Source organism: Moschus berezovskii, chromosome 20, assembly GCF_049115385.1.
Source record: "Moschus berezovskii isolate FMDL1 chromosome 20, NW_MosBer_1.0, whole genome shotgun sequence".
In the NCBI taxonomy this organism is placed as follows: Eukaryota; Metazoa; Chordata; class Mammalia; order Artiodactyla; family Moschidae; genus Moschus; species Moschus berezovskii.
In genome coordinates, this window is record NC_142479.1 from 18,005,265 (window position 1) to 18,033,131 (window position 27,867).

General features: G+C 41.0%; 1 protein-coding gene and 1 pseudogene across 2 annotated transcripts in view; both read left to right on the forward strand.

Moving 5' to 3' along the window:
* The window catches only part of LOC129538935 (phosphatidylcholine transfer protein-like), a 57,955-nt gene that overhangs the window by 23,249 nt on the left and 6,839 nt on the right, over positions 1-27,867 (forward strand). Inside the window, exon 2 of the mRNA XM_055399003.2 lies at positions 25,112-25,226. Coding sequence (XP_055254978.2) covers positions 25,112-25,226 — 115 coding nt within the window. The remainder of the gene's footprint in view (positions 1-25,111; positions 25,227-27,867) is intronic.
* On the forward strand, positions 5,519-22,651 carry LOC148774628 (phosphatidylcholine transfer protein-like; annotated as a pseudogene). Its single transcript, XR_016035475.1, has 3 exons — positions 5,519-5,681; positions 6,537-6,604; positions 7,708-22,651. The product of XR_016035475.1 is annotated as a phosphatidylcholine transfer protein-like (transcript).

The window sequence follows — 27,867 nt, forward strand, 5'->3', positions numbered from 1 at the left end:
TTGTTGTCATCCCATAAACCGAGGTGATCGTGGAAGGCTTTTTGGAAAACGTGGTACCGAAGCTTTGTTTTAGAGGTTGAATCAATGTTTTATAAGCAACAAGATTTTATATATCTGTATATATGTGAGGACGTGAGGGGCTAAGTGGTTTAAGGGCATTCATGGCCGAGGGGACGGCATGAGTAAAGTAGAGAAGGCGTGAAACCACATAAAATGTTAGAAAACTGTGAGCAGTTGGGTGCTGTTGAGTACTGGGGAGCAGAATCTGGACCTAGCCTGGGAGGTGGGCCCAAAGCCCCAAGGACCTAAGCTGACCACCAGGCTAGGGTTCTTTGATTTTTCCCTGGAAGTAAAGGAAAGTTATGAGCTCAATAGATAACTTCCTGCTTCCTGTAAGTGGATCTTCCTGCCACTTACAGCGGGCAGTCGTTTCTGCCATCCCAGTCAGTCACACTGAAATAAATACAGCTAGCCTGGGGGCCAGAAACCTTGACAGAGCCTTGCTGTGGGCAGGAATCTTGGTTGCAAGAAACAAGAGGTAACAAATGCCAGTGTGAAAGAAAGAAAAAGCTTTTTTTGCTTTGGTTTATTACATTGAAAACGACATGTGTGTCTCGTTCCAGGTCAGCTGCATTTAATACTTCATTTCTCCAGCTTGCCTCTGTTTCCTTCTGTGTTGACCACATTATCGGGGAGATTCTTGTGTCTGTCATGACAAAGATGCCACCAGAAGATGCAGGCTTACATTCTAACAAAGTTCATAACCCCAGAGGAATAGGAATTTTCCTACCTATTGCATTCAGAGTGACAGGACAGGCTCTAATTGCCGCAGCATCGATCATGCGCTTATGTACTGGGGACATTTATCATGATTGTGGGTCACTTAGTGTTATCAAATAGGCTTCCTATGTAGGGGGAATTGTGAAGCCCACCTATTCAAGGGTGAGGTCAGGTGTTCCCTGTCCATTTCCCTGGCAGCCATGGTTCAGGCATGTACTGTGGACATTGGCAGTTTCTGATGTGTGGTACTTGGCATCAGACATCCCCACTGTGGAATAAAGTCCAGAAGCAGCAGGAGTTTGACTTCTCTGGAATAATCCTGAGGTTCTTCACCTAACTCTAGTCCTCCTAGATCTTCTGTGAGCTACCTGACAGCCTTTATGAAAGCACTTTTGGCCTAAACTTACAAGAGTGGCAAGCCAAGTCTTGTCCATACACGCCTTTCCTAAACTAATCACCATGGCCATGTCTAGCTCAATTTCCCAGCCCGGTAATTACCTCTCAGTCGCTTCTGCTTGAACTACACAGTGAAGGAGAGAAAGGTGATGCTCTGAAGGAGAATGAGATGCTGGTACAAGAACAGGGGAGTCAAAGCCAAGCAGGCAAAGCAGCAGATGTCCACTCCTTCCCTTCCTTTCAAGGGCATCTGCAGCCTCTTGGATCAATGGACTGGCAAGCTCTTTACTCATGCTCTGCTTCTAATAGATTTTATTTCAAAAGCTGAATTAATTAACACATTGCCAAAGTCAGTATCTCCTAAAGGGACCCTTTTGGTTCCTTCAGGGGACTTGGCTTGGCTCCTCCTCTAAATGGTTAATTAGAAGCTTCCCGCACAGCTTAGGGGCAGAGTCTGTACACTTTCTAGCCTTCTTTCACTCTCTCCCTCCAGGTGCTGATGATGTTTGCATGCAATAGTGCTGTGGATTGGTCCCTAGAACTGTGACAGAAAGCAACATGGGAGATAGGCAAGAAACTTAGAACAGTTAGGCCACTTCCTAGCTTTTTAGGAAGGACACTGAGCTCTCTGAAACTTTCATTTCTCAGCTGAACACACCAGACTGGGTGGCTTAGTCCCAGGACACCTGTATTCAGTCAAGAAGTCTAAAGAGGGGAGTAAGGGCACAGCAGTGTAACTGTTGGTAATCTAGTGACATCTAGTGGTTCAGTTCAGTTCAGTTGCTCCGTTGTGTCCAACTCTTTGTGACCCCATAGACTGCAGCACGCCAGGCCTCCCTGTCTATCGCCAATCCCAGAGTTTACTCAAACTCATGTCCATCACGTCGGTGATGCCATCCAACCTTCTCATCCTCTGTCATTCCCTTCTCCTCCTGCCCTCAATCTTTCCCAGCAGCAGGGTCTTTTCAAATGAGTCAGTTCTTCGCATCAGGTGGATAAAATATTGGAGTTTCAAGTTCAGCATCTGGTGGTTACCCTGATTTTTAAACCTTAAATTTTAATTCCTAATTTGGTTTCACTGAATTTTGAGACTGTTTGTGTTGTATGATAAACAACTTTTGTTGGGTTCTTTTATTTTTACTGCATTTTTATGTCTATTAGAGTCTGTCTCTTGGCAACAAGCTTTTAGTGGTAATGAATCTATCAGACTTTTTCCAGAATTCTGTGCCTTGTGAGTTAGTGTTTTATCCCTAAAAGGACGGCAGCATATCAAAGCTTTTTCTTAATTGAAACCAAAGAGACTTCCAGATTCAATAACTTCTTTGTTTTGTTTCTTTTCTTAGAACTCTATGAATGCAATGGGGAAACAGTGTTCTACTGGCAAGTGAAGTACCCTTTTCCCATATCTAACAGAGATGTATCCTTTCCAAAGGTGCACCGTTACTCAGCTTTCTGAAGTGTTTCTGCGCCCTGTGAACATCCCCCAATGGTGGTGTGTCCAGCAGGTGTGGACAACGTTGTCTTTGAGTTTTGCAGAAGCATCTGCTAAAGCTTTTCCTTCTTGTTTGGTTTTCAGAGACCTCAGAGTGTGACTTCCGTGCCTGACGACATGGAGCAATTTAACTGGGGTCACAGGAAGGCGGCTCATACTTTCTTGAAACTTCTGGGAAGCCCTTGTGCCACAGAATTGGGCATCTGAGAACAACTTTTCACAAAGTGTATTCAGTGCATTCCTTCAGTCTATAGAGGCGAAAGCTGGGACCCAGAGAAGTCAGGTGACAGAGGCTGACTTACGTAGCAGCCAACTGGGGGCTGAACTCAGGCCCCACATTTCCAGCTATCTCCACCTCCCCTCCTTCCCGATTATTGGCTCTGGGCACTGCGTGTTATGTTTTTCCCCTGCAGTCTCCTCTATTATGATATGAAGCAGCTGAATAGATGTGGGGAGTTTTAGCTGACACTCCAGGGTTCTGTGATGCCCCATTAGGGCCAGGCTAGGAGAGTTTTATGAACATTTGCTGCGTAGACAGATTGGGTGGAATATGGGTGGGGGTAGGTGTGATTTTGACCTCTTTCTTTTCTTCAATCATAGCAGTTGATTATCTTACACACTGAATTTCCATAAAGGATCCTTTAAATAAAGGATCTTGGAGATTAAAAAAAAATGCTTGGAAACCACTGAGCTGGATGACTGCTGGAATCTTTTCCAGCTGTAACATTCTGTAAGCCTGTATACTCCTGAATAATTGTGCTCTAGAAAGAGGGGGCATGGGGGTGTGTGTGGGTGTTGTTCCTGTGTGATTGGTTACCCTGGCTCGGCCACATTACAGACTCCATCAGGGGTTATCTCTTGGCACAAACCACAGACTTCTAGGTAGTTTACATACAGTTGGTATGTATTTCAGCCAATTGTGGTTACTTAATCTCTGAGATTTTACGTGGTTTTCTCTCATCTTGCTGAAACTGTGCAGGCTAGGAGCCATCGTCCCCCTCAGATGGGAAGACTGAGGCAGAGGGACGTTCAGAACTCTGCTCAGGTTCCCTCCAGGGTCTGCCGTTACGGGCAGCAGATGCAGGTGTGGACCCAGGTCCAGCTGTGTCCAGAGACGGTGATCTGGACCAGAGCAAACCCACCTCTCTACCTCACAGGACCCTGCTGGGGGGCGATCTCGGGAGCAGACGCCTGGGGCTCCTTGCAGGTCTGTTGCATTGTCTTTCCAGTGCCATGCAATCCCATAATGAGTGTCTCAGGCTTTGTATCTATGGGGCTGTTCAGGTTTTGAGAACAGAGCAGAGGTAAAGAACATCCATTTTAGAGGGAAGGCTCCCAGGGTGAGTGTGTGCTCACAACTGTTTGCTGTGTGACCTTGGAAAAGGCCCTTCACTTCCCTGGGCTTCAGTGAACGGGTGGTTCTCCAGTCGTAGCCTGGGTCACACTGGACCTGCCAACTGCTGGAAGAACCCTGTGAAATAGCAGTTAATCTATCAAGTTGTTTCCTCAGTGAGTGTCAGGAGATATCTGTCACATGAACTGAGCAAGTTGTGGGACAGTATTTGCTGATGAAAAAATAGAAGGCTTGGGAGGGAGGAAATGCAGAGCTAAGGCACCATCATTCCTTCCTGAAAACATATAAGCACTTTACTCGTCAGGGAGTAGCATGTGGGGGCAACAGATGTCCCGCAGCATGCCTGGGGAAGGCCAGAGCACTGTGGCTGCTGCAGAGATTCTGAGTGGCCTGCAGCTGTGGTCGTGGCTGCTGCAGTAAGTGAAGCTGTATCATACTTTTCTTGATTTTTTGGATTATTTTTAAGCTTTAATTCCTTCTACTATGAAGACTACATTTCCCCCACTGGAAAGTCCAATGAACGTATTAAAGAGCTGAGCCCTCTGTGGCTATGAAAGTCTCACCAGGTTTTGGAGCGTGAACTGGGTTCAAATATAGACTCCATCACGTCAGCTGGGCACTGGGATCTTCTGCAACTTTCTTTACTTCTCTGAGTCTCAATCTCTTCATCTATAAGATGAGAATATTTATACTGAATTCACAGCGACGTTCTCAGTTTCAGAGCTGATGCTAAACATAAAGCCCATGATATATGCACGTGATAAGGGCTCAATAAGTGTTGACTCCTGTTGTTTCTTAAAATCGAATTATCTTCCCTGTAATAGTGCCATAGACATAGTGGCTGGTCTGTGAGTGTTTATTGAGATGAATTGGCTTTGTGATTCTTGGTGAGCCAGACCCAGTGAGGCCATCTGCCTACTAATTATTTGATTCTTCACGTGTCTTCCTATGATTGCCAGGTGTAAGCCTCCTTGCCTGACCATCCTATGTGCATAGAGGTCAATGATTAGGGCCTTTGGGGGAGGGCAGAGAGCAATGACCCCATTGTCTAGTGAGTGAGATTCTGCTTCAGTCTCTCTCCCATGCTCCCACCAAGCTTATCTGCAGGGCAGTGTTCTCCTTTTTGCCTGTAGAGGGAAACCAATAGCAGAAAAGTTGAGTAGCACACCCAGGGTCACACAGCCGATAAGTGACCAATCATCTGAGATCTCCTTGCCTTCTTGGAGAAAGGAGGAGTGGGTTCCCCACATGATTAAAGCAGCAGGGAACCAATCTCCAGTGGGTAATGCATCCTCTTAAATGACAATACCAGGTGGGAGGAGCCAGACTTTTCTAAGTTGGGTAGGCAGACGGGGCAGGATGTGAGATAACAGAACCAGGGAGCAATCAGCAAGTGGAGGAGTGGAATCGTGTGCCTTTGTTTCTGCTGTGGGCCCTCCCACTCCTGAGATGAAGGCCTTGCTGTTGAGCCTTGACTGGCAGTCTAGTAAGTTTACATGTGGCAGCGGTGAGAGCTGGACTTTGAGGGGCAGAAGGTCCACGTGATCCTGGCCCAGAGCACCTCTGAGCCGCAGTTTCCAGAGAAGCCGGGTGTGACCCGGGTGAAGCAGTACAAGCAGAGGCTGGTGATTCAGAGCGATGGCAAGAGGGGAAGCAAAGGTAAAAAGGGGGCAGGTGTTGGGGTGCCTGTTGGGGCCCCCCGTGAGAAGACTGCACTGACTGCAGGCACGGAAAATGCAGGATGCTTATTCCCCGAGGTCAGAGACTGGACACGGGTGTAAAGAAACACGGGAGACTCAGTTCACCCCCAGAAGCTTGGGTAGACTAGCATGTGGATCAGTTTATTCTTTACTGACTCTTGCATGATCTAGATGAAATTAGGACACCCAAGGGAATCAGAAAGTTAGAAACTCACTTCTGAAAGGTCTTGTACATGCACAAGCTGGACAGGGGTGGGCAGGAGGGCTGGTGGGACCACCTCTGTGAAACCTCCTCTGCAGAAACGCAGGGACTCAGAACCTGTCTGCCTTGAGTTCCAGCCTCAGAAGACACACTGTAGGTAGGAGTTCCATGCAGCCACCTGCTGACCTGGAATGTGTGTGCATGTGAGGCTGAGTTGAAATCTAAATTTAGTTGTGATGTGTGTTAAGATGTTGCACTTTGGGCATGTCATCCTACTTTTCTGAATCTTCACGTCATCATTTATAAATGGGGGTTTAATCTTAGCAACTTCTTAGGATTAATATAATTAATAAGAGCCATGATTAAATGAGAAACTGTGTAAGTATATTGTTTGCCAGGTGATTAATAAATAGCCACAGAAGGTGCCTTGGCTGTTTTCCACAATGTTTCTATGTAAGTCTCCTGCAAGGCAAGGCAGAGGGGACAGTCTCCTGGAGTCCTGTGTAACCCGCCTCCTTACTTTCTGGGATGGATATGAAAGTGGAAGGTTTGCAAGGTTTGTACTGTATCTTCCTAACAGGTTCCCTCCTGAATTGTTTTTTCTCTCTCTAGTTTTCATGTATTACTTCGATAATCCAGGTGGCCAGATTCTGTCCTGGGTCATTAACTGGGCTGCTAAGGTGAGACCCCGGGAAGCAGGAGGGGAGGTGTGTTTGACAGCTGTTGACTTAGCCTGTGGGGCCATCAGCTTGAAGAGATGCGCTGTCTCAGGTCTCATGATGCCCTTTTATGAAACAGCTTGGTTGATGGACTATGTTAGGCCTGTGGTGGCCAATACCCAGGATAGAGGCTGGGACAAAAGACAAACTATAGAAGGAACACCAGCCCCACACTGCTTTGCACCAGGACCCCTCCAGGATCACTCTCTGGAGCCTCCCAAACAGTAACCTGTTCCTTGTAGGAACAGGGGTGCCTGTGGACCCTGTATCTGCTCATGGAGGAATAGGCTGACCTAGCTCGGGAGACATCCAACCATATTCAAGCCTGGAGAAGTCTCCAGGTTCTTTGTGTTTATTTGATTTTCTGTAAGGAGAGGGAGCCCCAGTGGTACCCAGGTCATTCGAGACTGCTTGGAACCTAGAATCATGCTGACTGTTCAGCCTGCTTTGTAAGGTCCTGCTTACCGGTGAGAGGGCTCACCAGTTCCCTGAGAGAGTGAAAAGGCTTTGAATCAAACACAAGATGGTTTGAATCCTGGCCCTGCTTCTGACTGTGTAATCTAGGGAAACCATCAATTTCTTCCCCCTTAAAAATGGAGACAGATAGCCCCACCCTGTAGAGAAGGAGTAAAGAGAACAATGTGTGGGGAATTTCTTAAACAGTGAGCAACCCTGTTTGAAGGATGGCATGCCCACTCTTGCTCCCCAGTCCTTACCATTGTCTAATTTTGTAAAGCAAGTCTTTTTCTCATTTCTTACCCTTGCCATGCCACTTCCTGTTTTATCTTTCCTTTCAAAAAATGATATCTTATAAATATCCTAGCTTTTTATTCGCAGAAGCCAAAATATGTAACAAGGTCTTACAGCAGTGGCCCCTGCCTTACCCGTGTCCTATGTCTTCCCTTTTTTCATCATCCGTGGCAACATTCCGTGGAAATCTGCTCAGGGTCCCTATTGTCATATTTATATTCCCAAACCCATCTTCTTTCACCTTGGCCACATCCTAAAGAATCAGGAGTCATTGCTGTGAGGATACAGAAATGACAGTCTCCTTTCCTTTGCAGAATGGAGTTCCTAACTTCTTGAAAGATATGGTGAAAGCCTGTCAGAACTACAAGAAAACCTAAGGGAGCAAACTGGGAGCTTTGTGTCTGTGGAATGCTGCTCATGGAATGATGTCTCTGGAAGTGGGACAGTCCCCGACGCTCAGCCTGCCTTTCCCTTTTCCATGCTCAGAGGCCTGCACACTCTCTAGCACTTTGTCCCTAAGCATGTTTGCCTGACGTCTGCTCCCTTTGCCAGTCTCCCCTCCCCAGGACACACTGCCTTTTCTCCACTGTGGAATGTGGGTCAGATTATAGAAACCTTTGCTTATTCTTAAAAAGTGGACCCCTCAGTAGGGAACACAGTCCTCAATAGCGGAATGGTGGGTGGAGGACTGACAACACTGCCTAAGAGGGACTGATCCCAGTCAGCTGGCTCCTCCCCACGTGGGAGTTGTTGCAACCTGGGAGGGTGATTTCCTGCTGAAGTTGTGTTGCCTACAGAGCTGACTGTCAGGGCTCCAAGACTGGAAGACTCATGTCCATTTGCCTTATGCTTTGCTGACTTGGATTGCCTAATTTGAGATAATCATCCACTAAGTCCCTCCCCATTCCTAGTTGGGGAGGATTATAGGCTGTTTTGATTTCAAACCATTTTGAAAAGCATTGCAGGCCTAAATGTGTAGTATGATAACAATTCTTTCTCATCATCCACGTTTGGGTTTTTCTTTTTCCCATATGCCCCTGGGGAAGGCTGTCCATACCTCACTAGCCCTACATTTTACTGGACACTGAGGCATCAAGGCAACTGTAGCAGTTAACAGAAGCCAGACTGCTTTGCACATGACATTGAGCTAAATGAATTTCCCTTCTGAAATGTTTGGAGACATTGAAAGGATAAGAGTTCACAGCCAGGGATAGTTTATTAGTGGTGTGGTTGACTCTACACCTTTTTCTCAGGAATTCTAAGTTATCTGCCTCTCCCACCAACCAGAAGACTTCCCTTTCCTACTTTTCTCTTGAATTTTGGAAGGAAAGGTATTCAGTGGACAAAGGCCCAGCCTTCTAATCTCAGACAAACATTTTAATCACTTCTGTATGATGGTAACAAAACTTAATTACAGGGCATAAAAATTCAGGATGTAAAGCTGGATGTGGGACATTTATTAAAATGGGATACCTCAGACTGTGTATTTTCTGTCTGGAAAGGGAGGTACATTGAATACTAAATAAATACAGAATGACTTATACTTGTTCCCTGCGAATGAGACTGTTAGGTCTCTGGTTTGCAAGTGAAATCCAACCTAACTCATAGCCTTGAACATAAAAAGGAATTTTAGGCTCACTTATATGCAAGGCCAGGTATAGAATGGCCTCAGGTAGGGGTTGATACAGGTGCTCAAACTGACATTAGGAATCAACTCTGTCCTTCTTTAGGGTTTCTTTAATGTTGGGCCGTGTTTGGTGGCAGGATTGTTGCTAACAGAAAATGAAAGACCTGCGTCTTCCCGAGTTCCCACCAAGTCAATAAAAGACAGCATTTCTTTCCAGTTGACTGTGAAGCTTCCCATGATTCCCTTTAAAGCATGTGTCAATCCCTGCCCTGGACACTGGTCATAGGGGTAGAGTTATACACATCAGGGAATTCTTCATAAATGTATCATTAAAATATCACTTTCGGTAATGTAGCTGGAATTTAATTTTAGGTAAAGTAAATCTGAATGTCTTATGTAATAGAGGTCAAGGTGATTTTTTTTTTTTTTAAATGTATAAAGTCATCGAAACACAAGCACTGGGATAATCCTAGTCTTTGAGCAGAGACTTCACAAGAAATGGTGTCATGCAAAGTGTATCTTTAACAGTGTTTAATAATCTGCTAAAAACACTGAGAATACTAAGCATACTTAATTTCTTGGTAAGGCGATTTAGAAAAAGTCACCGAGCTTGCTGTAATTAGTAAAGGCCCTGTGGTGTTTGTGCCTGCTAAGTTGGAGATGACGGTGCTAAGCAGCACTGAAAAATGAGATTGTGTGGGAACTGAGAACCCGTGAGCCAACAGTAAGTGCCAGCGAACCCAAAAGCAGACATGCTGCCATGGAGGTTTAGCTGGATTCTTTAGGTTCTGACTCTGCAGGGTTTGAATGTATCATTTGGAATTTGGAGGTTGTAAGTGTAATTGTCATCCATCTAAGCCTTTGCTTCACTTGTTTTCTCATGTCTGTCTCTCTGAATAGACAATAAGATCTTCATGGGTAGAAATCCTTCTTTCGCTTAGATTACTGACCCCTAACGGAGTGTATGCAAGGCACTCAAATGGTGTCTAGTGAGTGACTTTAATGATTTGGAGAAGACTAACCAAATGACACACCACCCAGAAGGGAAAATCTATTCAGATAAAGACATTTGAATTGATTATATTAAACTCTACTTTAATATTTAATAATTTAGTTCAAGCCAAATTATTTCCCCAGGTCATCATTTTAATGCTTCTAGGTGCCGCAGTTCTCCTCAGTCTTTCCTTGAAAGGTCCATGTTAAGAGGTGGCTTTGCTGCCGTGATTTTTTGGCATCACCAACTCAATGGACATGAGTTTGAGCATGCTCCAGGAGATGGTGAAGGACAGGGAAACCTGGCGTGCTATAGTTCATAGGGTCACAAAAAGTTGGACATGACCGAGCAACTGAACAACAACAGCTTATGTTAAAACTCCTGGTCCAGTGACCAGATTTGAGGACAACTGATGTATGGTCGCGGAGAGTCGGACACGACTGAGCGACTGAACTGAACTGAACTGAACTGATGTATGAGGAACATCTTGCATGGTGCTCAAAAGGGTTCTGAGTTTGGAGGCAGGAGTTGATAAACAGTGGGAACTGAAAAATAAGAGTGAAAGTAAAAGAGTATCTTAAGACAAAGGCAACATCCACTTTAAGACTCACTCTTTCTGATTTTTAAACTAGTCGCCAGTTGGTAGTGCATGAGGTTCCCTGAACATTGTTAAGAAGTTCTCCTGGCCGAGTAGGACCATGGGTCACTTACAAAAGTTTTCCCAGGGATCTTCAGCCAGTTCTCCCTGGAGCTTTAGGCTGGTTCCCATGCCAGTAGAAATGGTGACATGACAGTAGATCATGTGAAACCAGCGTGCGGATCATGTGCAGCATGCACATCATTGATTTAGGCCAGGGAAATGTTGGTGTAAATAGATCTTGGGAATTTCCTGGAGCTCCAGGGGATAGGACTCTGTGCTTTCACTGCTGAGGTCGCAGGTTTGATCTCTGACAGCAGAACTAAGATCCCACAAGACCTTCAGTGCAGCAAAACACAAAGATCTGGCTGATGGTTTGACTTCTTATGTTTTTTAGATGTCTTTCATTGTGAGATAAAGCTGCTTTTATCCATTCATAGATCTTCTGATCAGGAAGTTTGGTGAGGAGCAGATTGCCCTTTCCCAGGGACTGTTCTTTCCTATGCTGTTAACCTATTAAATTATTAGGAGCCTGGCCTCTCTGGGAAAACTCTGTGGTTCTTCAGGCTGGGCTGAGGGGAAGTTTGGCTTTTCAGAGGGAAGCAGATATTTAATTGCCATTTACCTCCATGAAAGAGAAGTTTCCACTCTCATTCTTCAGGTAGAATCTGGAGAATCTGCTTTCTCATAATCTGATAGCATCGTTGTCTTCTTTACATCTGGATAATGGGACTATTCTTCTCCCTTCTCCCACCCTTCTATGTACCAGCATGATTCATGGAAAAATTTTTTAGCCTTGTTTCTCTCTCAGGAGGAGGGTGAGGTACGAGGCAGTATGATGATGCTGGTCCCAAGATGTAGCTTTGATGGAATGAAGTGAGAGAGTTGAGAGGATTCCCCACATTTGTCTGCAGGTATAACTTTGTGCTGCTACTCTGCCTTTCACTACATCCTTGCAGATCCCACCAGGTGGCTATTAATCAACCATAACTTTTATTACCACTGGGCCTTGGGAAACCTTGACAGGTAAGGTGACTTGTAGGAAGGAATTGGACATTCTGGGTCTTTAGACATATTATCACACCAATATCTGGGCTAATCAGGGCTTGAACTGGGGCAGTGTCACATAGAAAATGGTTCCTGTTTGGTCTTCCAACCTGCCTTTAACATCAAAATCATCACCTGTGAGCAGAAGGAGAATTCTAGCAGGCTCTCCAGTGGGGGTACTTTGTTACTTCACAAGTTCACTACTCCTGACACTATTTTGGCAAACTATTTTGCTCTCCATGGAAACCATGCAGATGAATATATTTTTGTAAGAAAGGGAGAATCGTGTGAATATAAAACTTTGAATTTTAGCCTGGGACTTTTAATGTGTTGTTAAGATATAAAAAGGCTAAGAAGTATAACACAGCTTCCTTATCTTGGCATTTAGTGTAGGAAATACATCTTTCCATGTCTGCCTTTGGGTTGTCTGAATGTACTCTAGTGAGACAAAAGCTCCAGAATATTGGTTCATGATCTATCCAACCAGTCTCTCAGGACTTATTGTATGCCAGTATTTTGCTGAGCTCCAGTAATGCCTGGTGAGCAAGACAAAGTCCATACCTTCTAGAAGCTGTAAGACTAAAACAGGTACTTTTTATGCTACGTAGATCTGAGTTCCTGACCTAAACCATTTTTTTCTCCATGATGAACTTCTTTTAGCATTTCTTTCAGAGCAGGTGATTGGCTGTTTGCTCTGTTTTTATTTGTCTGAAATGTTTTTTTTTTTTAATTTTTTCTTCAGTTTTGAAGAACAGTTTTATTGGATATAAAACACTAGGTCGGTGGCTTATTTCTTTCAAAATGCTATATATTTCACTCCACTTTCTTTTTGTCAGGTTTCTGATGGGATGTCTGCTATAATTTCCATCTGTATTCCTCAATTAATAAAGTGCTCCCCTATCCTCCCTTCCATGGCTTCTTTCTAGATTTTATTTTTCTCTTTGTATATGATATATTTAAGATTTTTGGTATTTATCTTGTATAGTTGGCTAAAGATTGGCAGATGTAGTTGAAGGGCAGCCTGAACTTAAATAATAAGCTTCCATGTGATTCAAAGTAAAATATAATATATTGGGGACTTATAACACAAAGATTCCTCTCCTATATGTGGAAGTGCAATGTGGCTCTAGTAATTCAGAGCTTTCCTGGGTTGTTGTTTTAGAATGGATGGTGGCAATCGTCTAAAGCCAAGATTGTGATTTTTTTTTTCCTATAAGAGCCAAATAGAAAATATTTTAGGCTTTACAGGCTAAAGGCAAAATGATGGTTATTTTCTACAGATTTTTATAACTACTTAAAATGTAATAGCTATCCTTAGATTGTAGACTGTTCAATAATAGCTTACATGGCAGATTCAGCAACCCCCCAGTTTAAAGTGTAGTTTTGATGCCAAGTTGCTCTGTAAGTTAAGGATTTATGAACCTAAAACCCTCAGTCAGTTCAGTTCAGTCGCTCAGTCGTTTCCTACTCTTTGCGACCCCATGAATCACAGCATGCCAGGCCTCCCTGTCCATCAGCAACTCCCGGAGTTCACTCAAACTCATGTCCATCGAGTTGGTGATGCCATCCAGCCATCTCATTCTCTGTCGTCCCCGTCTCTTCCCACCCCGAATCCCTCCTAGCATCAGACTCTTTTCCAGTGAGTCAACTCATCGCATGAGGTGGCCAAAGGATTGGAGTTTCAGCTTTAGCATAAGTCCTTCCAATGAACACCCAGGATTGATCTCCTTTAGAATGGACTGGTTGGATCTCCTTGCAGTCTAAGGGACTCTCGAGAGTCTTCTCCAGCACCACAGTTCAAAAGCATAAATTTTTCGGTGATCAGCCTTCTTCACAGTCCAACTTTCATATCCATACATGATCACGGGATAAACCATAGCCTTGACTAGACGGACCTTTGTTGGCAAAGTAATGTCTCTACTTTTTAATATGCTATCTAGGTTGGTCATAACTTTCCTTCCCAGGAGTAAGCGTCTTTTAATTTTATGGCTGCAATCAACATCTGGAGTGATTTTGGAGCCCCAAAAAAGAAAGTCTGACACTGTTTCCCCATCTATTTCCCATGAAATGATGAGACGAGATGCCATGATCTTCGTTTTCTGAATGTTGAGCTTCAAGCCAACCTTTTCACTCTCCTCTTTCACTTTCATCAAGAGGCCTTTGAGTTCTTCTTCACTTTCTGCCATAAGGGTGGTGTCATCTGCATATCTGAGGTTATTGATATTTCTCCCGGAAATCTTGATTCCAGCTTGTGCTTCTTCCAGCCCAGCGTTCCTCATGATGTACTCTGCATATAAGTTAAATAAGCAGGGTGACAATATACAACCTTGACGTACTGCTTTTCTATTTGGAACTTGTCTGTTATTCCATGTCCAGTTCTAACTGATGCTTCCTGACCTGCATACAGGTTTCTCAAGAGGCAGGTCAGGTGGTCTGGGATTCCCATCTCCTTCAGAATTTTCCACCTAGCTGAGTCTATAATGTGGAGAGAAATCCTTCTCTGCCAAATTTGTACAGGGATCCAGTTGGAAGATAAATTCTGAAGCACCTAATAAATTAAATGGTGTTTGGCTGGCTGTGAACTATAGCTAGTGTGATCTGTGTCCCAACATATCTACCATAGGCTTAGCTTACCCTTTTCCTGTTTAAAAATATAATAACACCCCTGTTATTTGAAAGAGTTATGGTTGAAATGATAAATTATAAGATACCCTGGCTACGGCTGTGTGCACTCCAGCTGCTTATTATTTATCTAATAATATGTTGGGAGAAGTCAGTGACTTTTTGAAGGCAGGATAATACACTTTGATCTATGCCATCACATCACTGGCTTCAAGCCCAGGTCTGTTGCAGCTTCTAATGAACTTCGAGTCAGGTTCCTTAGTTGTGTGACACTGGGTGAGTTTCATAATATAATTAAAAGTCTTACAGATTTATTAAGTCCTATAAATTCTTTTTCATTTAAAGTGTACAATTCAATGATTTTTAGTAAATTTATGGGGTTATGGAGTTTAAGTTTGGAACATTTGTGTAACCTCCAAAGAAATGTCTTGCTCATTTGCAGTCCCTTGCTGTTCCTATTTCCAATTCCAGACAAACACCAAACTACTTCTTATCTCTACAAAATTAACTTTTCAGGGAATTTCTCAGAGCTTCTTTAAACCTCTTTTTTGTTGTCTGTAAATGAGTTTACTAATGGTCTATACCTCATGTTTTCATTGTGTACATTAAGAGGGATGACCTCTGTAAAGCACTCAGCCCAGGGCCAGGTATTCAGTAAGGATACAGTAAACATTAGCTATTAGTGTTATTTTACCTATTTCTCTGCAGTCCTTCAGATTTAAATTTGCTATGTGTTTTTGGAGAGATATCAAACATTGAATCAGATTTAGTCAGCTGTCTTCTTAACTGTCACGGTATACACTTCCTAGTAGCAGCTGCAGCTTTGACACCTGCCATTAGGAGTGATTTTCCCTAATGAAAAATGTTTACTTTTTATACCTCCTGAGCCTGTTACATGCCATAGAAGGTTGGTGTTGGATAGCTGCCACAGTGGTAGATTTGAGAGGCTTCCTGGCCCGTGAGGAATGGAAATGAGCTCTTCTAGGATAGGCAAAGGAAATTCAATGCACACTCAAGTGCATACTGCCAGGATTAGAGAGATGTGAGTTATCAAGGCTGTCTTGCAGTTAGTTATGTAAATGCAGGTAAACACCATAATTGAAGAGAATGAGTGATGCCTTTCTCTAGGTCAGGGTGTAGGAACAGTAGGGATTACTCCTCTGTAGAAATTACTCCTATGCAGGAATTGCAAATGTCAAATGCAAGCTTTATGACACCTGGACATTTCTCATATATAAACACATTACCTCTTACATAACTTATTCTGCTTAGGATAAATGTACTATAGGCAGTAGTGTTTCTCTAAGTATTTTAATAGAGTATTTATATTTAAAGTATTTAACAGTATATTTTAAAGTAAAACTGAAAAAAATTCACTTAGAGGACTTCCATTCAAAATGATTACTTGCCAAGGGTTGGGGATTATCATAGTAGGGAGAATACTTTGACCATAAACTTCAGAGTTTCACAGGAGTGAGGCAGAAAGGTCTTTTATAAGTCAGCAAGGTTGAAGCCACATGTGGCGGGGTGAAATGAAGGTGACCTAACTGGAGAATGTAACAAAGAATTTCTTACCCTGGAGCCAATCTATTCTCAATCATGGCTGGATTTGATGCTGCTCAGGCTGAGGCTGGGCCAAGTTTAGGGGCCTGGAGGGAGGACAGACATTTTAGTTCAGTTAACAAGCGTTTTGATCCTATTGGTCAGTAGAGTAGGCAGTTTAGCTGATCATTGAGGCTATGGTTTTTCCCGTAGTCATGTATGGATGTGAGAGTTGGACTGTGAAGAAAGCCGATCACCAAAGAATTGATGCTTTTGAACTGTGGTGTTGGAGAAGACTCTTGAGAGTACCTTGGACTGCAAGGAGATCCAGCCAGTCCATTCTAAGGGAGATTAGTCTTGGGTGTTAATTGGAAGGACTGATGCTAAAGCTGAAACTCCAATACTTTGGCCACCTCATGCAATGAGTTGACTCACTGGAAAAGACTCTGATGCTGGGAGGGATTGGTGGTAGGAGGAGAAGGGGATGACAGAGAATGAGATGGCTGGATGGCATCACCGACTCGATGGACATGAGTTTGAGTGAACTCCGGGAGTTGGTGATAGACAGGGAGGCCTGGTATGCTGTGATCCATGGGGTTGCAAAGAGTCAGACACGACTGAGCGACTGAACTGAAGTGAACTGAATGGGACATAGAAAGGGAATTTAGAGGCATTGTGTCTGGCCTTGTGACAAGTGAACAAAGGGTGTGTATATGACTCTGATCCAGATCATGGGGGAAAGATGATTTTTTAGTGGTAAACTGTTTTCTGGAGCACAAAGGGTGAGTGAGTTTCTTAACTACTGTTTTCCGGGATCACAGAACTGAAGTAAAATTCATCACTAGTAAGGTTCAGTTACAATAATTAGAATTGCTTATTGCTGCAAGTAAAATAAAACTGAATTAAAAATGACAATCAAAAAGAGATTTGTTTTTCTTTTTTTCTTTTTGTTTTTCCTCTTTTTTAAAAATATTTATTTTTTTTAATTGGAGGCTAATTACTTTACATTATTGTATTGGTTTTGCCATACATTGACATGAATCTGCGAGGTTTGTTTTTCTAGCTAACAAGTAGTTTAGAGGTCAGCAGTTGCTGACTTGGATCAGTTTATCACTGTGGCTGGCAAAACTCTTTGAATCTTTTTAGTCCACATCCTCTTGTCTCTTGTCACAAAATAGCTTCTGCAGTTGTAGATATCATGTGTATATTCAAGACAGAAAGGAAGTGCCATATAGCTGCTTCTACCTGCATAGGAGACCAGAAAATTTATTAACTATGCAAATGACCACAGGGCGTCTCTCTGCAAGAAAGATAGTATGTGTTCTAACAAATATTCTATTTGTTCTACTAATTGTATTATTCACTTTTTAGTCACTAATTCTCTACCATTGAAAAAGTCTCTAGATATATGAAGGGTCACAAATTAAATATCTGATAAATGGAGTATAGAAAACCATGCAATGTATTTTACTTTAAATTAAAAAATGATCCATTCTTAGAACTAGTTTTCTGGAGGAGCCTTAGGAAAAGCCAAGAACATCTTGAGTAAACTTGTTTGAAGTCTTTGAAGTTTTAATATGGTTGACAAGTATAGCAACAAGTTTGAAAGAGTTTATATAATTTGCAAGAGACTTACACATCAATACTAAAAACATTGCCCAAATAAACTGATTTATTCTCTTTTCTTTTGTACAAACAATGGTACTCAATCTTGATGAGATACTCCTTTGATACTGGTGACTGTATAGAACAAACAACTATCTTAAAGATTTATGAAATGTAAAAAGACACTTCAAATATTAATGTCCTTTACTGTAAAATTTATCTTTAATAAAACTGCTTTCAAAATGAAAAAAAAATATAATTATATGGCTTATATGGAATAATTATTTCACAATATTTGCATTTGTAAAATTGTTTGGAAACAGAAATAGCTAATGAAAATAAATTAGGCATGATCTTTCCAGAGCTTTAAAATTATATTCTTTAAAATAAGAACAGTCGGTCAGTTCAGTCACTCAGTCGTGTCCAACTTTTTGTGACCCCATGGACAGCAGCATGCCAGGCCTCCCTGTCCATCACCAACTCCTGGAGCTTGCTCAAATTCATGTCCATTGTGTCGGTGATGCCATCCAACCATCTCATCCTCTGTTGTCCCCTTCTCCTCCTACCTTCAATCTTTCCCAGCATCAAAGTCTATTCTAATGAATCAGTTCTTCATATCAGGTGGCCAAAGTATTGAAGTTTCAGATTTAGCATCAGTCCTTCCAATGAACACCCAAGACTGATCTCCTTTAGAATGGACTGGTTGGATCTCCTTGCAGTCCAAGGGACTCTCAAGAGTCCAGCTCTTCTCCAACACCACAGTTCAAAAGCATCAATTCTTTGAAACTCAGCCTTCTCTGTAGTCCAGTTTTCACACCCATACATGACTACTGGAAAAACCGTAGCTTTGTCTATATGGACCTTTGTCAGCAAAGTAATGTCTCTGCTTTTTAATATGCTGTCCAGGTTGGTCATGGTTTTTCTTTGATGGGGCAAGCATCTTTTAATTTTATGGCTGCAGTGATTTTGGAGGCTAAGAAAATAAAATCTGTCACTGTTTCCATTGTTTCCCCAACTATTTGCCGTGAAGTGATGGGACCAGATGCCATGATCTTTGTTGATGACTGAGTGACTTTCACTTTCAAAATAAGAACACCACCCATTTATACCATGTTACTTTCATTTTGTAACATATGTTACAAAGAATTATTTATTTTCTTTAAAGAAATATGTATCATTCCAAAAAAGCAGCATACACATTCTTTTCAAGTGCACAGGGAACATTCTCTACAACTGACCACATACTAGAACACAAAACAAGCCTCAACAAGTTTAAGGGTTATAGATATTATTTCAAGCATCTTTTCTGACTACAATGACATGAAACTAGAAATCAATCCCAGAAAAACGGAAAAAAGAAAAAACAGTTACATGAAGACTAAACAGCATGCTACTAAAAAGTGTTTAAATGATAACATCAGAGAAGACACTAAGAAATACTTCAAGGAAAATGACAATGAAAACAGAACTATACAAACACTATGGAATGTGGCAAAATAGTTCTCAGAGAACAGTTCACATTGATACAGGCCTTCTTTAAGAAATAAGAAATCTCAGGTGAATAATCAAACTCACCACCTAAAATAATTAGAAAAAGAAGAGCAAACAGAACTTCAAGGAAGCTTAAGGAAGGAGTTAATAAAGTTCAGAGAGGAAATCAATAGAGATAAAAATAATGGAAAAATCAATAAAACCAAGACCTGGTACTTTGAAAGGATAAACAAATTTAATAAACCTATGGCCAGTTTCACCAAGAAGAAAAGAGGGAAGATCAAATAAACAAAATAAAAAGTGAAAGAGGAAAAACAACTGACTGAAGAAATATATATATGTGTGTGTATATATATATATATATATATATGACTATGAACAATTACATGCCAACAAATTTGACAAATTAGAAGAAATGGAGAACATTCTAGAATCATACGGCTCATCAAAACTGAATCAAGTAGAAATGATTGCTTGAACAGACCAATCACTAGAAGTGAAATAGAATCTTTAATTAAAAAAAAAAATCTGTACAAATAAAAATCCAAGACCAGATGACTTCACAGGCAAATTCTACCAAACACACAAAGAAGAATTTATACTGATCATTCTGATACTCATCTTAAAGTTTGAAGGGAAAGGAACATGCCCAAAGACATTCTATGGGGCCACCGTCACCCTGCTACTAAGACAAGACAAAGACACTACCAAAAAAGAAAATTACGTACCAATATCTTTTGATGAATATACATGCAATAATGCTTGATAAAATATTTGTAAATTGAATTGAACAACACATAAAAAAATTATGCACCATGACCAAATGGGATTCATCCTAGGGCCACAAGCCTGGCACGACACATACAAATAACTCTGTGATATACCACATCAACAAAAGAAAAGACAAAACCACATAATAATTTTAATAGATGCAAAACAAGAATTTGATAAAATTTCACATCAATTCATGATAAAACTCTTATGAAAGTGAATATAGAGGAAACATGTCTCAATATAATAAAAACTGACAAATCCACAGCCAACATGAAAATCTATGGTGAAAAGTTGAAAGCCTTTCCAATAAAATAGGGAACAAAACAAGGATACCTACGCTCACCACTTCTCTTCAACGTGGTATTGAAGACATGTGTCTTAGCCATAGCAGTCAGACAAGAAAAATGAATAAAATATATTCAGAATGGTAGGGAAAAGGTAAAATTGTCATTACATGCATGGACATAATCCTCCATATACAAAACACTAAAGACTTCACACCAAAATATTAGAACTTACAAATTAATTCAGCAAAGTAGCAGGATACAAGATTAACATACAGAAATCAGTTGCGTTTATTTATGCTAGCAGTCATATATCAGAAAGGGGATTAAAGAAAAAAAAAGCTTTAAATAATGAATCAGAAAAGTAAAATACCTAGGAATAAACATGACCAAGGAATTGGAAGACTTACATGCTGATAAATATAAAACATTAATAAAGGAAATTAAATAAGATTAAAAAAACCCAGATTTAAAAAATCCAAACTCTTGGATTGGAAGAATTTTGTTAAAATGGCCATACTACCCAAAGCAATATACAGATTTAATGCAATGCCTATCAACATATTTATGATAGTTTTCCCAGAATTGTAACAAATAATTCTAAAATTCATATGGAAACATAAAATACAAAGAATTGCCAAAACAATCCTGAGGACAAAGAGCAAAGCAGGAGGCATAACCTTCAAACAGTACTACATAGCTACAGTAATTAAATCAGCATGGTACTGGCACAAAGACAGACATTCAGGTCAATGGAACAGAATAGACAGCACAGCAATAAACCCACATACCTATGGACAATTAATCTTTGATAAAGGAAACAAGAATATACAATGGGGAAAATGCAGTCTTCTTAGCAAGCAGTGTTAGGAATGTTGGACAGCCACATGTAAATCAATGAAGTTAGAACATATCTTCACACTATACATGAAAGTAAACTAAAAATACCTTAAAATTTAAATATAAGACAAGACACCACATAATTCCTAGAAGAAGCAAAACATTCTCTGATATAACGCATACAATGTTTTCTTAGTTCAGTTTTCCAAGGCAATGGAAATAAAATAAAAAATAAACAAATGGAACCTAATGAAACTTACAGGATTTTTCATAGCAAAGGAAACCATAAACAAAACAGAAAGGCAGACTATGGACTTGGAGAAAATATTTGCAAATGATGCCACTGACATGGCTTAATTTCCAAAAGATAAAAACATGCCCTATAATTCAATAGCAAAAACCAAACAACCCAACCAAAAAATGAGCAGAAGACCTAAATAGATATTTCTCCAAAGAGGATATATACGGATGGCCAATAGGAATATGAAAAGGTGCTCATCATCACTAATTATTAGAGAAATGAAAATCCAAACAACACTGGTACCACCTCAAATCAGTCATAATGGACATCATTAAAAATCTACAAATAATAAATCCTAGAGAGAGTGTGGAGAAGAAGGAACCTCTTAACAGCATTGGTGGCAATGTAATTTGATGCAGTCATGGAAAAAATTATGGAGGTCATAAAAAAACTAAAAATAGATTTGCCGTATGATCCAGCAATCCCACTTCTGGGCATATAATCAGAAAAACTATAATTCAAAAAGATAAGTGTACTCATATGTTCATAGCAGCACTATTTATAATAGTCAAGACATGGAAACAAATTAAATGTCCACCAATAGATGAATGGATAAAGAAGATGTGGTATACATACACACACACACACACACACACATATATATATAATTATCACGGAGTCATTATAAAGAATGAGATAATGCTATTTGCAGCAACATAAATGAACCTATAGATAATCATACTAAGTGAAGTTCAGGTCAGAAAGAGAAAGACAAATATCATATGCTATCACTTATATATGGAATCCAAAGTATGACACAGATGAGCATGTTTATGAAACAAAAACAGACTAACAGATATAGAGAACAGACTTGTGGTTGCCTGGGGGAGATGGAGCAGGGGCGTGAAGCACTGGGAGTTTTGGTCTCGCAGATGCAAACTTTTACATATAAGATGGGTAAACAACAAAATCCTACTGTATAGCCCAGGAACTGTATTCAATATTCTGTGATAAACCATAATGGAAAAGACTATGGAAAAGAAGGTATGTATATCTATAACTGAATCACTTTACTAAACAGCAGAATTTAATACAACACTGTAAATCAATTGTACTTCAATAGAAAGTTTTTAAAAGAGAAGAAATATATCATATATTGCAATTAGGTATTTTTGGATTTTAGCATTACATACCATTTAAATTTTTTCCCATTTTATAATTTTTCTTAAGAATATGAATTATTTTTATAGTTATAAAAATTCACTTTATTTTTTCAAAGACAAAATGAAGTTGTGAATATGTTTGCTGAGGTCCTCTTTCAAAGGAAATGATTCTTTGATGCAAGAATTTGGAAGGGGTTGCTAAACACCTGTAAAGAACATTTGATTGCTGGACAAGGAAAGATGTCATCACAATTTGTCCTCTGGTGTTCTGGCATTTCTTAGTCTTGCCTTGAAGGGAGTGTTTGAAGAAAGATGTCATGATAGTTCATTCTTGGGTATTCACGTAAATCACACTGCTTTATTTTTCTCTTCCTTGAGGGCTTTCTCTTTTCTCTTCTGTAATATTGCAGAACTGAAGTCACTAAGGGCTAAAATTATCAATACATTCAGGAGGGATGGGAGCTAGTTCCAGGGAGCAGTTTGTCTTCATTCACCCAGGTAAGCAAAGTTAATTCATGTGAAGTTGGGGAGATCATAATCTCTATACATAGCTATCTTTTTGCTCACTGTGTATAGGAAATGGGGCCACATTATTCCTGAACAGAAGCTAATTCTTTGTCTTCCAAAGCTAACGAAAACGTGTGTGGGTGTTGATGTGTGCTGGGTATAAAGCCTCATCTTCTTCCCATCTGTGAAGTTGATGGGAGGAGACAGAAGGAGAAGGAGGACTTTCCTCTTGAGTCCTGTCCTTCCTGTGGAGCATCCATGGCACAGCACGCATGGGGGTCAGACCTACCAGTTTCTCATTTGCTGATTGGAAACTCTTGGTATAATGCCACATACTCTTAGAGCTGAAACATCCTTATGAATTCAGTTTCAATTTTACCTTCTATTTTCTGCCAGGTACTTTCACAGACATCTGAGATTCCTAAACTGAGAATTATTGTTATGCCACCTAAGCCAGGAGACCCTTGAAGCATCAGGATCTCTAGAAAGATTTTCACGTTTACACCTTGACTTCACATAAGTTCTTGGAACAGTGTTTAAGAATGTGGGTTGATTCATCTTTGATTAGCCATTAGGGCTGCATTTGTACCTGAAAGTATAGGTACATTTAAAAGGCTCATTTTTGTTTCTTTTATTTGTTTGTTTTCATACTGGAATTAAGTCATTAGTTTAATCTTAACAATGAACCCTTTGGCAAGAGGGTCACGAATTTTGCAATGAACCTTTTGGCAGGGGGTTCAGGAATTAGTTGCCATTGTACAGAGAGTAAAGTGTATCCACTCCAGCCTACATCCTCACAGAATATGGCTTAACATGAAAACAAGGAAAATCTCTTGTACTTAGAAATTTAGAAATGATCTTTTTTTCTGAAAAAAGACTAGTACGGTTTGAAGCTGGCGTTTCTTCCCCCATTTTGTTCTTTTTTTTTCCTTTAAAAATTTTTTAATTGGAGGATAATTGCTTTACAATGCTGTGTTGGTTTCTGCAATACAACAGCATGAATCAGCCATAAGTATACATATATCCTCTCCCTCTTGTATCTCTCCTCCATTCCTCCCACACTCCATCCCACCCCTCTAGGTTGTCACAGAGCACTAGGCTGTGTTATACAACAGCTTCCACTAGGTTTCTATGTCACATATATTAATGTGTATGTTTCAATGCTGCTCTCTCAGTTTGTCCCACCCTGTCCTTCTTATGTTGTATCCACAAAACTGTTCTCTATCTACATGTATCCCTTTTTCATTCTTTTATACACAATTTTTATAGAAAAAAAAAGCAGTTGCTGAAAAATTCCATCTTGGAATTGGTAAAACAATAATGTTTTGGATTTCATTACGGCCCATGGTTATCTAAAATAGTCTGAACTCTGTCTATGTGACATTTCCCCATGAGTGTTTAATAAGCACTTCAAACTCAACATGCTCAAAGTAGAACTCTTGGACAGCCCACAGATCACCACCTCTGAAAGCTTTCTCTGTCTAGAAAATGGATCTCCCATCGACCTGGTTGTTTAAGCAAATGTTACAAGATTTGTTCTAGCTATCTCTGTCTCTACAGCCAACCTGTCAGCATTTCTGTTGACATTACTTCCAAAACGTTTCCCTAAATTACTGCCTTCTCCCCATCACTGTTGTTACCACTCTGGCCAATTGTCAACCTGTCGTCTCTGGATCATTGTACTGGTCTTCTAACCCATCTCCTTACTCACTTATGATCTATTTTTACCAAGAAGCAAGAACTATTAAAAAATATCATTTCCCTATTTTAAGTTATTGACTGGCTTTCCATAGCTACTAGAATAAAATCTTTTTGCCCATTGCCTTGGTTCACAAAGACCCTTGGCCCCAGCCCCCACTACCTCTCTGACCTCAGCTCCTATCACTTTTCCCCATCACAGTTCTCTGGTCTCCCTGACTTTCTGTTCTTTGAGTAAGATAATCCATCAGCCTGTGGGCCTTCTCCCTATCAGGAATGGGCTTTTCTCATCTTCCCATGGCCAGCTCCTTCTAATACTCAGAACAAACTCTTCTGATAAATCCCTATAGGGACATTCCCTGAACCCCTGATGATATGCAACAAACCACCAGCCCCCACAAACTAGACACCATTTATCACATAACCTTCTGTTATCCTACTTAAATTGCCTGGATAGCACCTGTGGCAAAGAATAGATCTATGACAGCAAGATCAGCAAGATCTTCACCTGTTTTTTCACCATTGCATTACGAAGACTGCAGAGAAGATGCCCAGTAGTGAGATGGCACAAGCAGCTACTTTTCATATGCTGTGTAATAGAAACTTGGTAATCACTAGGTTGTTTCTACCTGTTCTCATTTTACAGCCAACTGGACTTTATGAGTATAAGATCTTTGGTACTCTGAGAGCTCCACCAGATCTACTTGTAGATACCTGTATGGATTTAGGCTATATAAGACGGCGGATCCCACAAGTTACAGGTGAGTGACATGTAATCCTTTAAAAAAAATCAATTCAAAGGTAGAATCTATTGCTATTTTCCCTTACCAGTAGAGATCAATAGGTTTATTTTCTATTATACAATGTTTCATTTTAAATTTTGGCTTAAATATCTAAGATGCTGGGCTGAAATATGTCTTCAATATTTCTAGGACTTCCTTTTTATACTTTAATAGATTCATTCTACTGTTTGCTCCTGTTTGAACTTACTACAAGTTTCTTGTCATCTCATATATATATATATACACCTGGAAGAGCATGGCAGGCTTCTTGGAGGAGGTGGTATCTGAACTTTGCTTGACAAATTGAATCAAAGTTTTATAAACAGCAAGAATATATGTACATGGTGAGGTGAAAAATGAAGGGTGAGTGGGTTAAGGACATTTGGCCCAGGGAACAGTATGAGGCATGGAACAACAGGAATTTTTTTTTTTTTTTAATCTGTGAGCAGTTGGGTGTTTTTAGTTGTTGGGGTAGCAGAATCTGGAATTAGCCTGGGACGAGAGTCCAGAGACTCAAGGGTCTAGTCTGGTCACCTCGCTACACTTCCTAGATTTTTCCCAGAAATGATGGAGAATTATGAGTGGCATTAGATAGGGGATCTTTCTGGCGCTCAGAGTGGGGAGTGATCTCTGCTGTCCCAGGCACAATGGAACAGGTACAGCTAGCCCAGGGACCAGAAACCCTGACAGTCACTTGCTGTGGTTAAGAATCCTGGTTGCAAGGAAGAAAAGCTAACAAATTGCAGTGTAATGAAAGGGAAAAGTGTTTATTGGTTCATGATATTGAAAATCCATGGTTGTCTGGCTTCCAGGATAGCTGCACATAATAGTTCATTTCTCCAGCTTGACTCTGTTTTTTTCCGTATTGACCACATTCTCAGGCAGACTCTGCGTCATGCAGGCTTACACTCTATCCAAGTGTACAACCCCAGAGGGACAGCAGCTTTCCTACTGATGGCATCCAGAGTCTCGGGATTGGCTCTTATCGCCTCAGCCTGGATCATACATTATTTCCTTGGGGCTGCTTGTCATGGTTTAGGGCCACACACTGTTTTCAAACACTCTTACTTTATGGAGAATGGTGGTGCCATATATTCGAGGGAGAAGCCGGATGTTCTCTGTCCATCTTCCTACCAGTTGTGGTTCAGTCCTGTGCTGCAGCCATTTGCAGAGCCTCTGACTTGAGGTACTTGCTATCAACAGTCCACACCACGGAGTATGGTCCAGAGGCTGCAGTGGTTTGACTTTTCTGGAATGATTCTGACATTCTTAACCGAACTCTGGTCCTCCCAGATCTTCTATAAGCTACCTAAGAACCTTTACAAGGCCACTCTTCTGCCTAAACTTGCTAGAGTGGCAAGCCACGATTCTGTCCACATATGCCTTCCCTGAACTAATCACTGTGACCAGGTTCTGCTCATTTTCCCAGCCCTGAAATTAACACTGAGTCAGTCTGGGCATACCAGACCACCTGACCTGCCTCTTGAGAAACCTGTATGCAGGTCAGGAAGCAACAGTTAGAACTGGACATGGAACAACAGACTGCTTTCAAATCAGGAAAGGAGTACGTCAAGGCTGTATATTGTCACCCTGTTTATTTAACTTATATGCAGAGTACACCATAAGAAACGCTGGGCTAGATGAAGCACAAGTTGGAATCAAGATTGCCAGGAGAAATATCAATAACCTCAGATATGCAGATGACACCACCCAGAAAGCGAAGAACTAAAGAGCTTTTTGATGAAAGTGAAAGAGGAGAGTGAAAAAGTTGGCTTAAAATGCAACATTCAGAAAACTAAGATCAAGGCATCTGGTCCCATCACTTCATGGTAATTAGATGGGGAAACAGTGGAAACAGTGGCTGACTTTATTTTGGGGGGCTCTAAAATCATGGCAGATGGTGATTGCAGCCATGAAATTAAAAGATGCTTATTCCTTGAAGGAAGGTTATGACTAACCTAAATAGCATATTAAGAAGCAGAGACATTACTTTGCTAACAAAGGTCCACATACTCAAAGCTATGTTTTTCCCAGTAGTCATGTATGGATATGAGAGTTGGACAATAAAGAAACCTGAGCAGTGAAGAATTGATGCCTTTGAACTGTGGTGTTGGAAAAGACTCTTGAGAATTCCTTGGACTGCAAGGAGATCCAACCAGTCCATCCTAAAGGAGATCAGTCCTGAGTGTTCATTGGAAGGACTGATGTTGAAGCTGAAACTCCAATACTTTGGCCACCTGATGCAAAGAGATGACTCATTTGAAAAGACCGTGATACTGGGAAAGATTGAAGGCAGGAGGAGAAGGGGATGACTGAGCATGAGATGGTTGGATGGCATCACCGACTCAGTGGATATGAGTTTGAGTGAACTCCAGAAGTTTGTGATGGACAGGGAGGCCTGGCATGCTTCAGTCCATGGGGTCTCAGAGTCAGACACGACTGGGCAACTGAACTGAACTGAACAGTCCTGCTTAAACCACATAGAGTTGAAGGAGGTAAATGGTGATGCCCTGAAGGAGAATGAGATTCTGGTGCAAGAAGGGGAGAGTCATAGCAGATCAGGCAAAAGCAGCAAATGTCTACTCATTCACTTCCTTTCAAGGTCATCTTCAACCTCTAG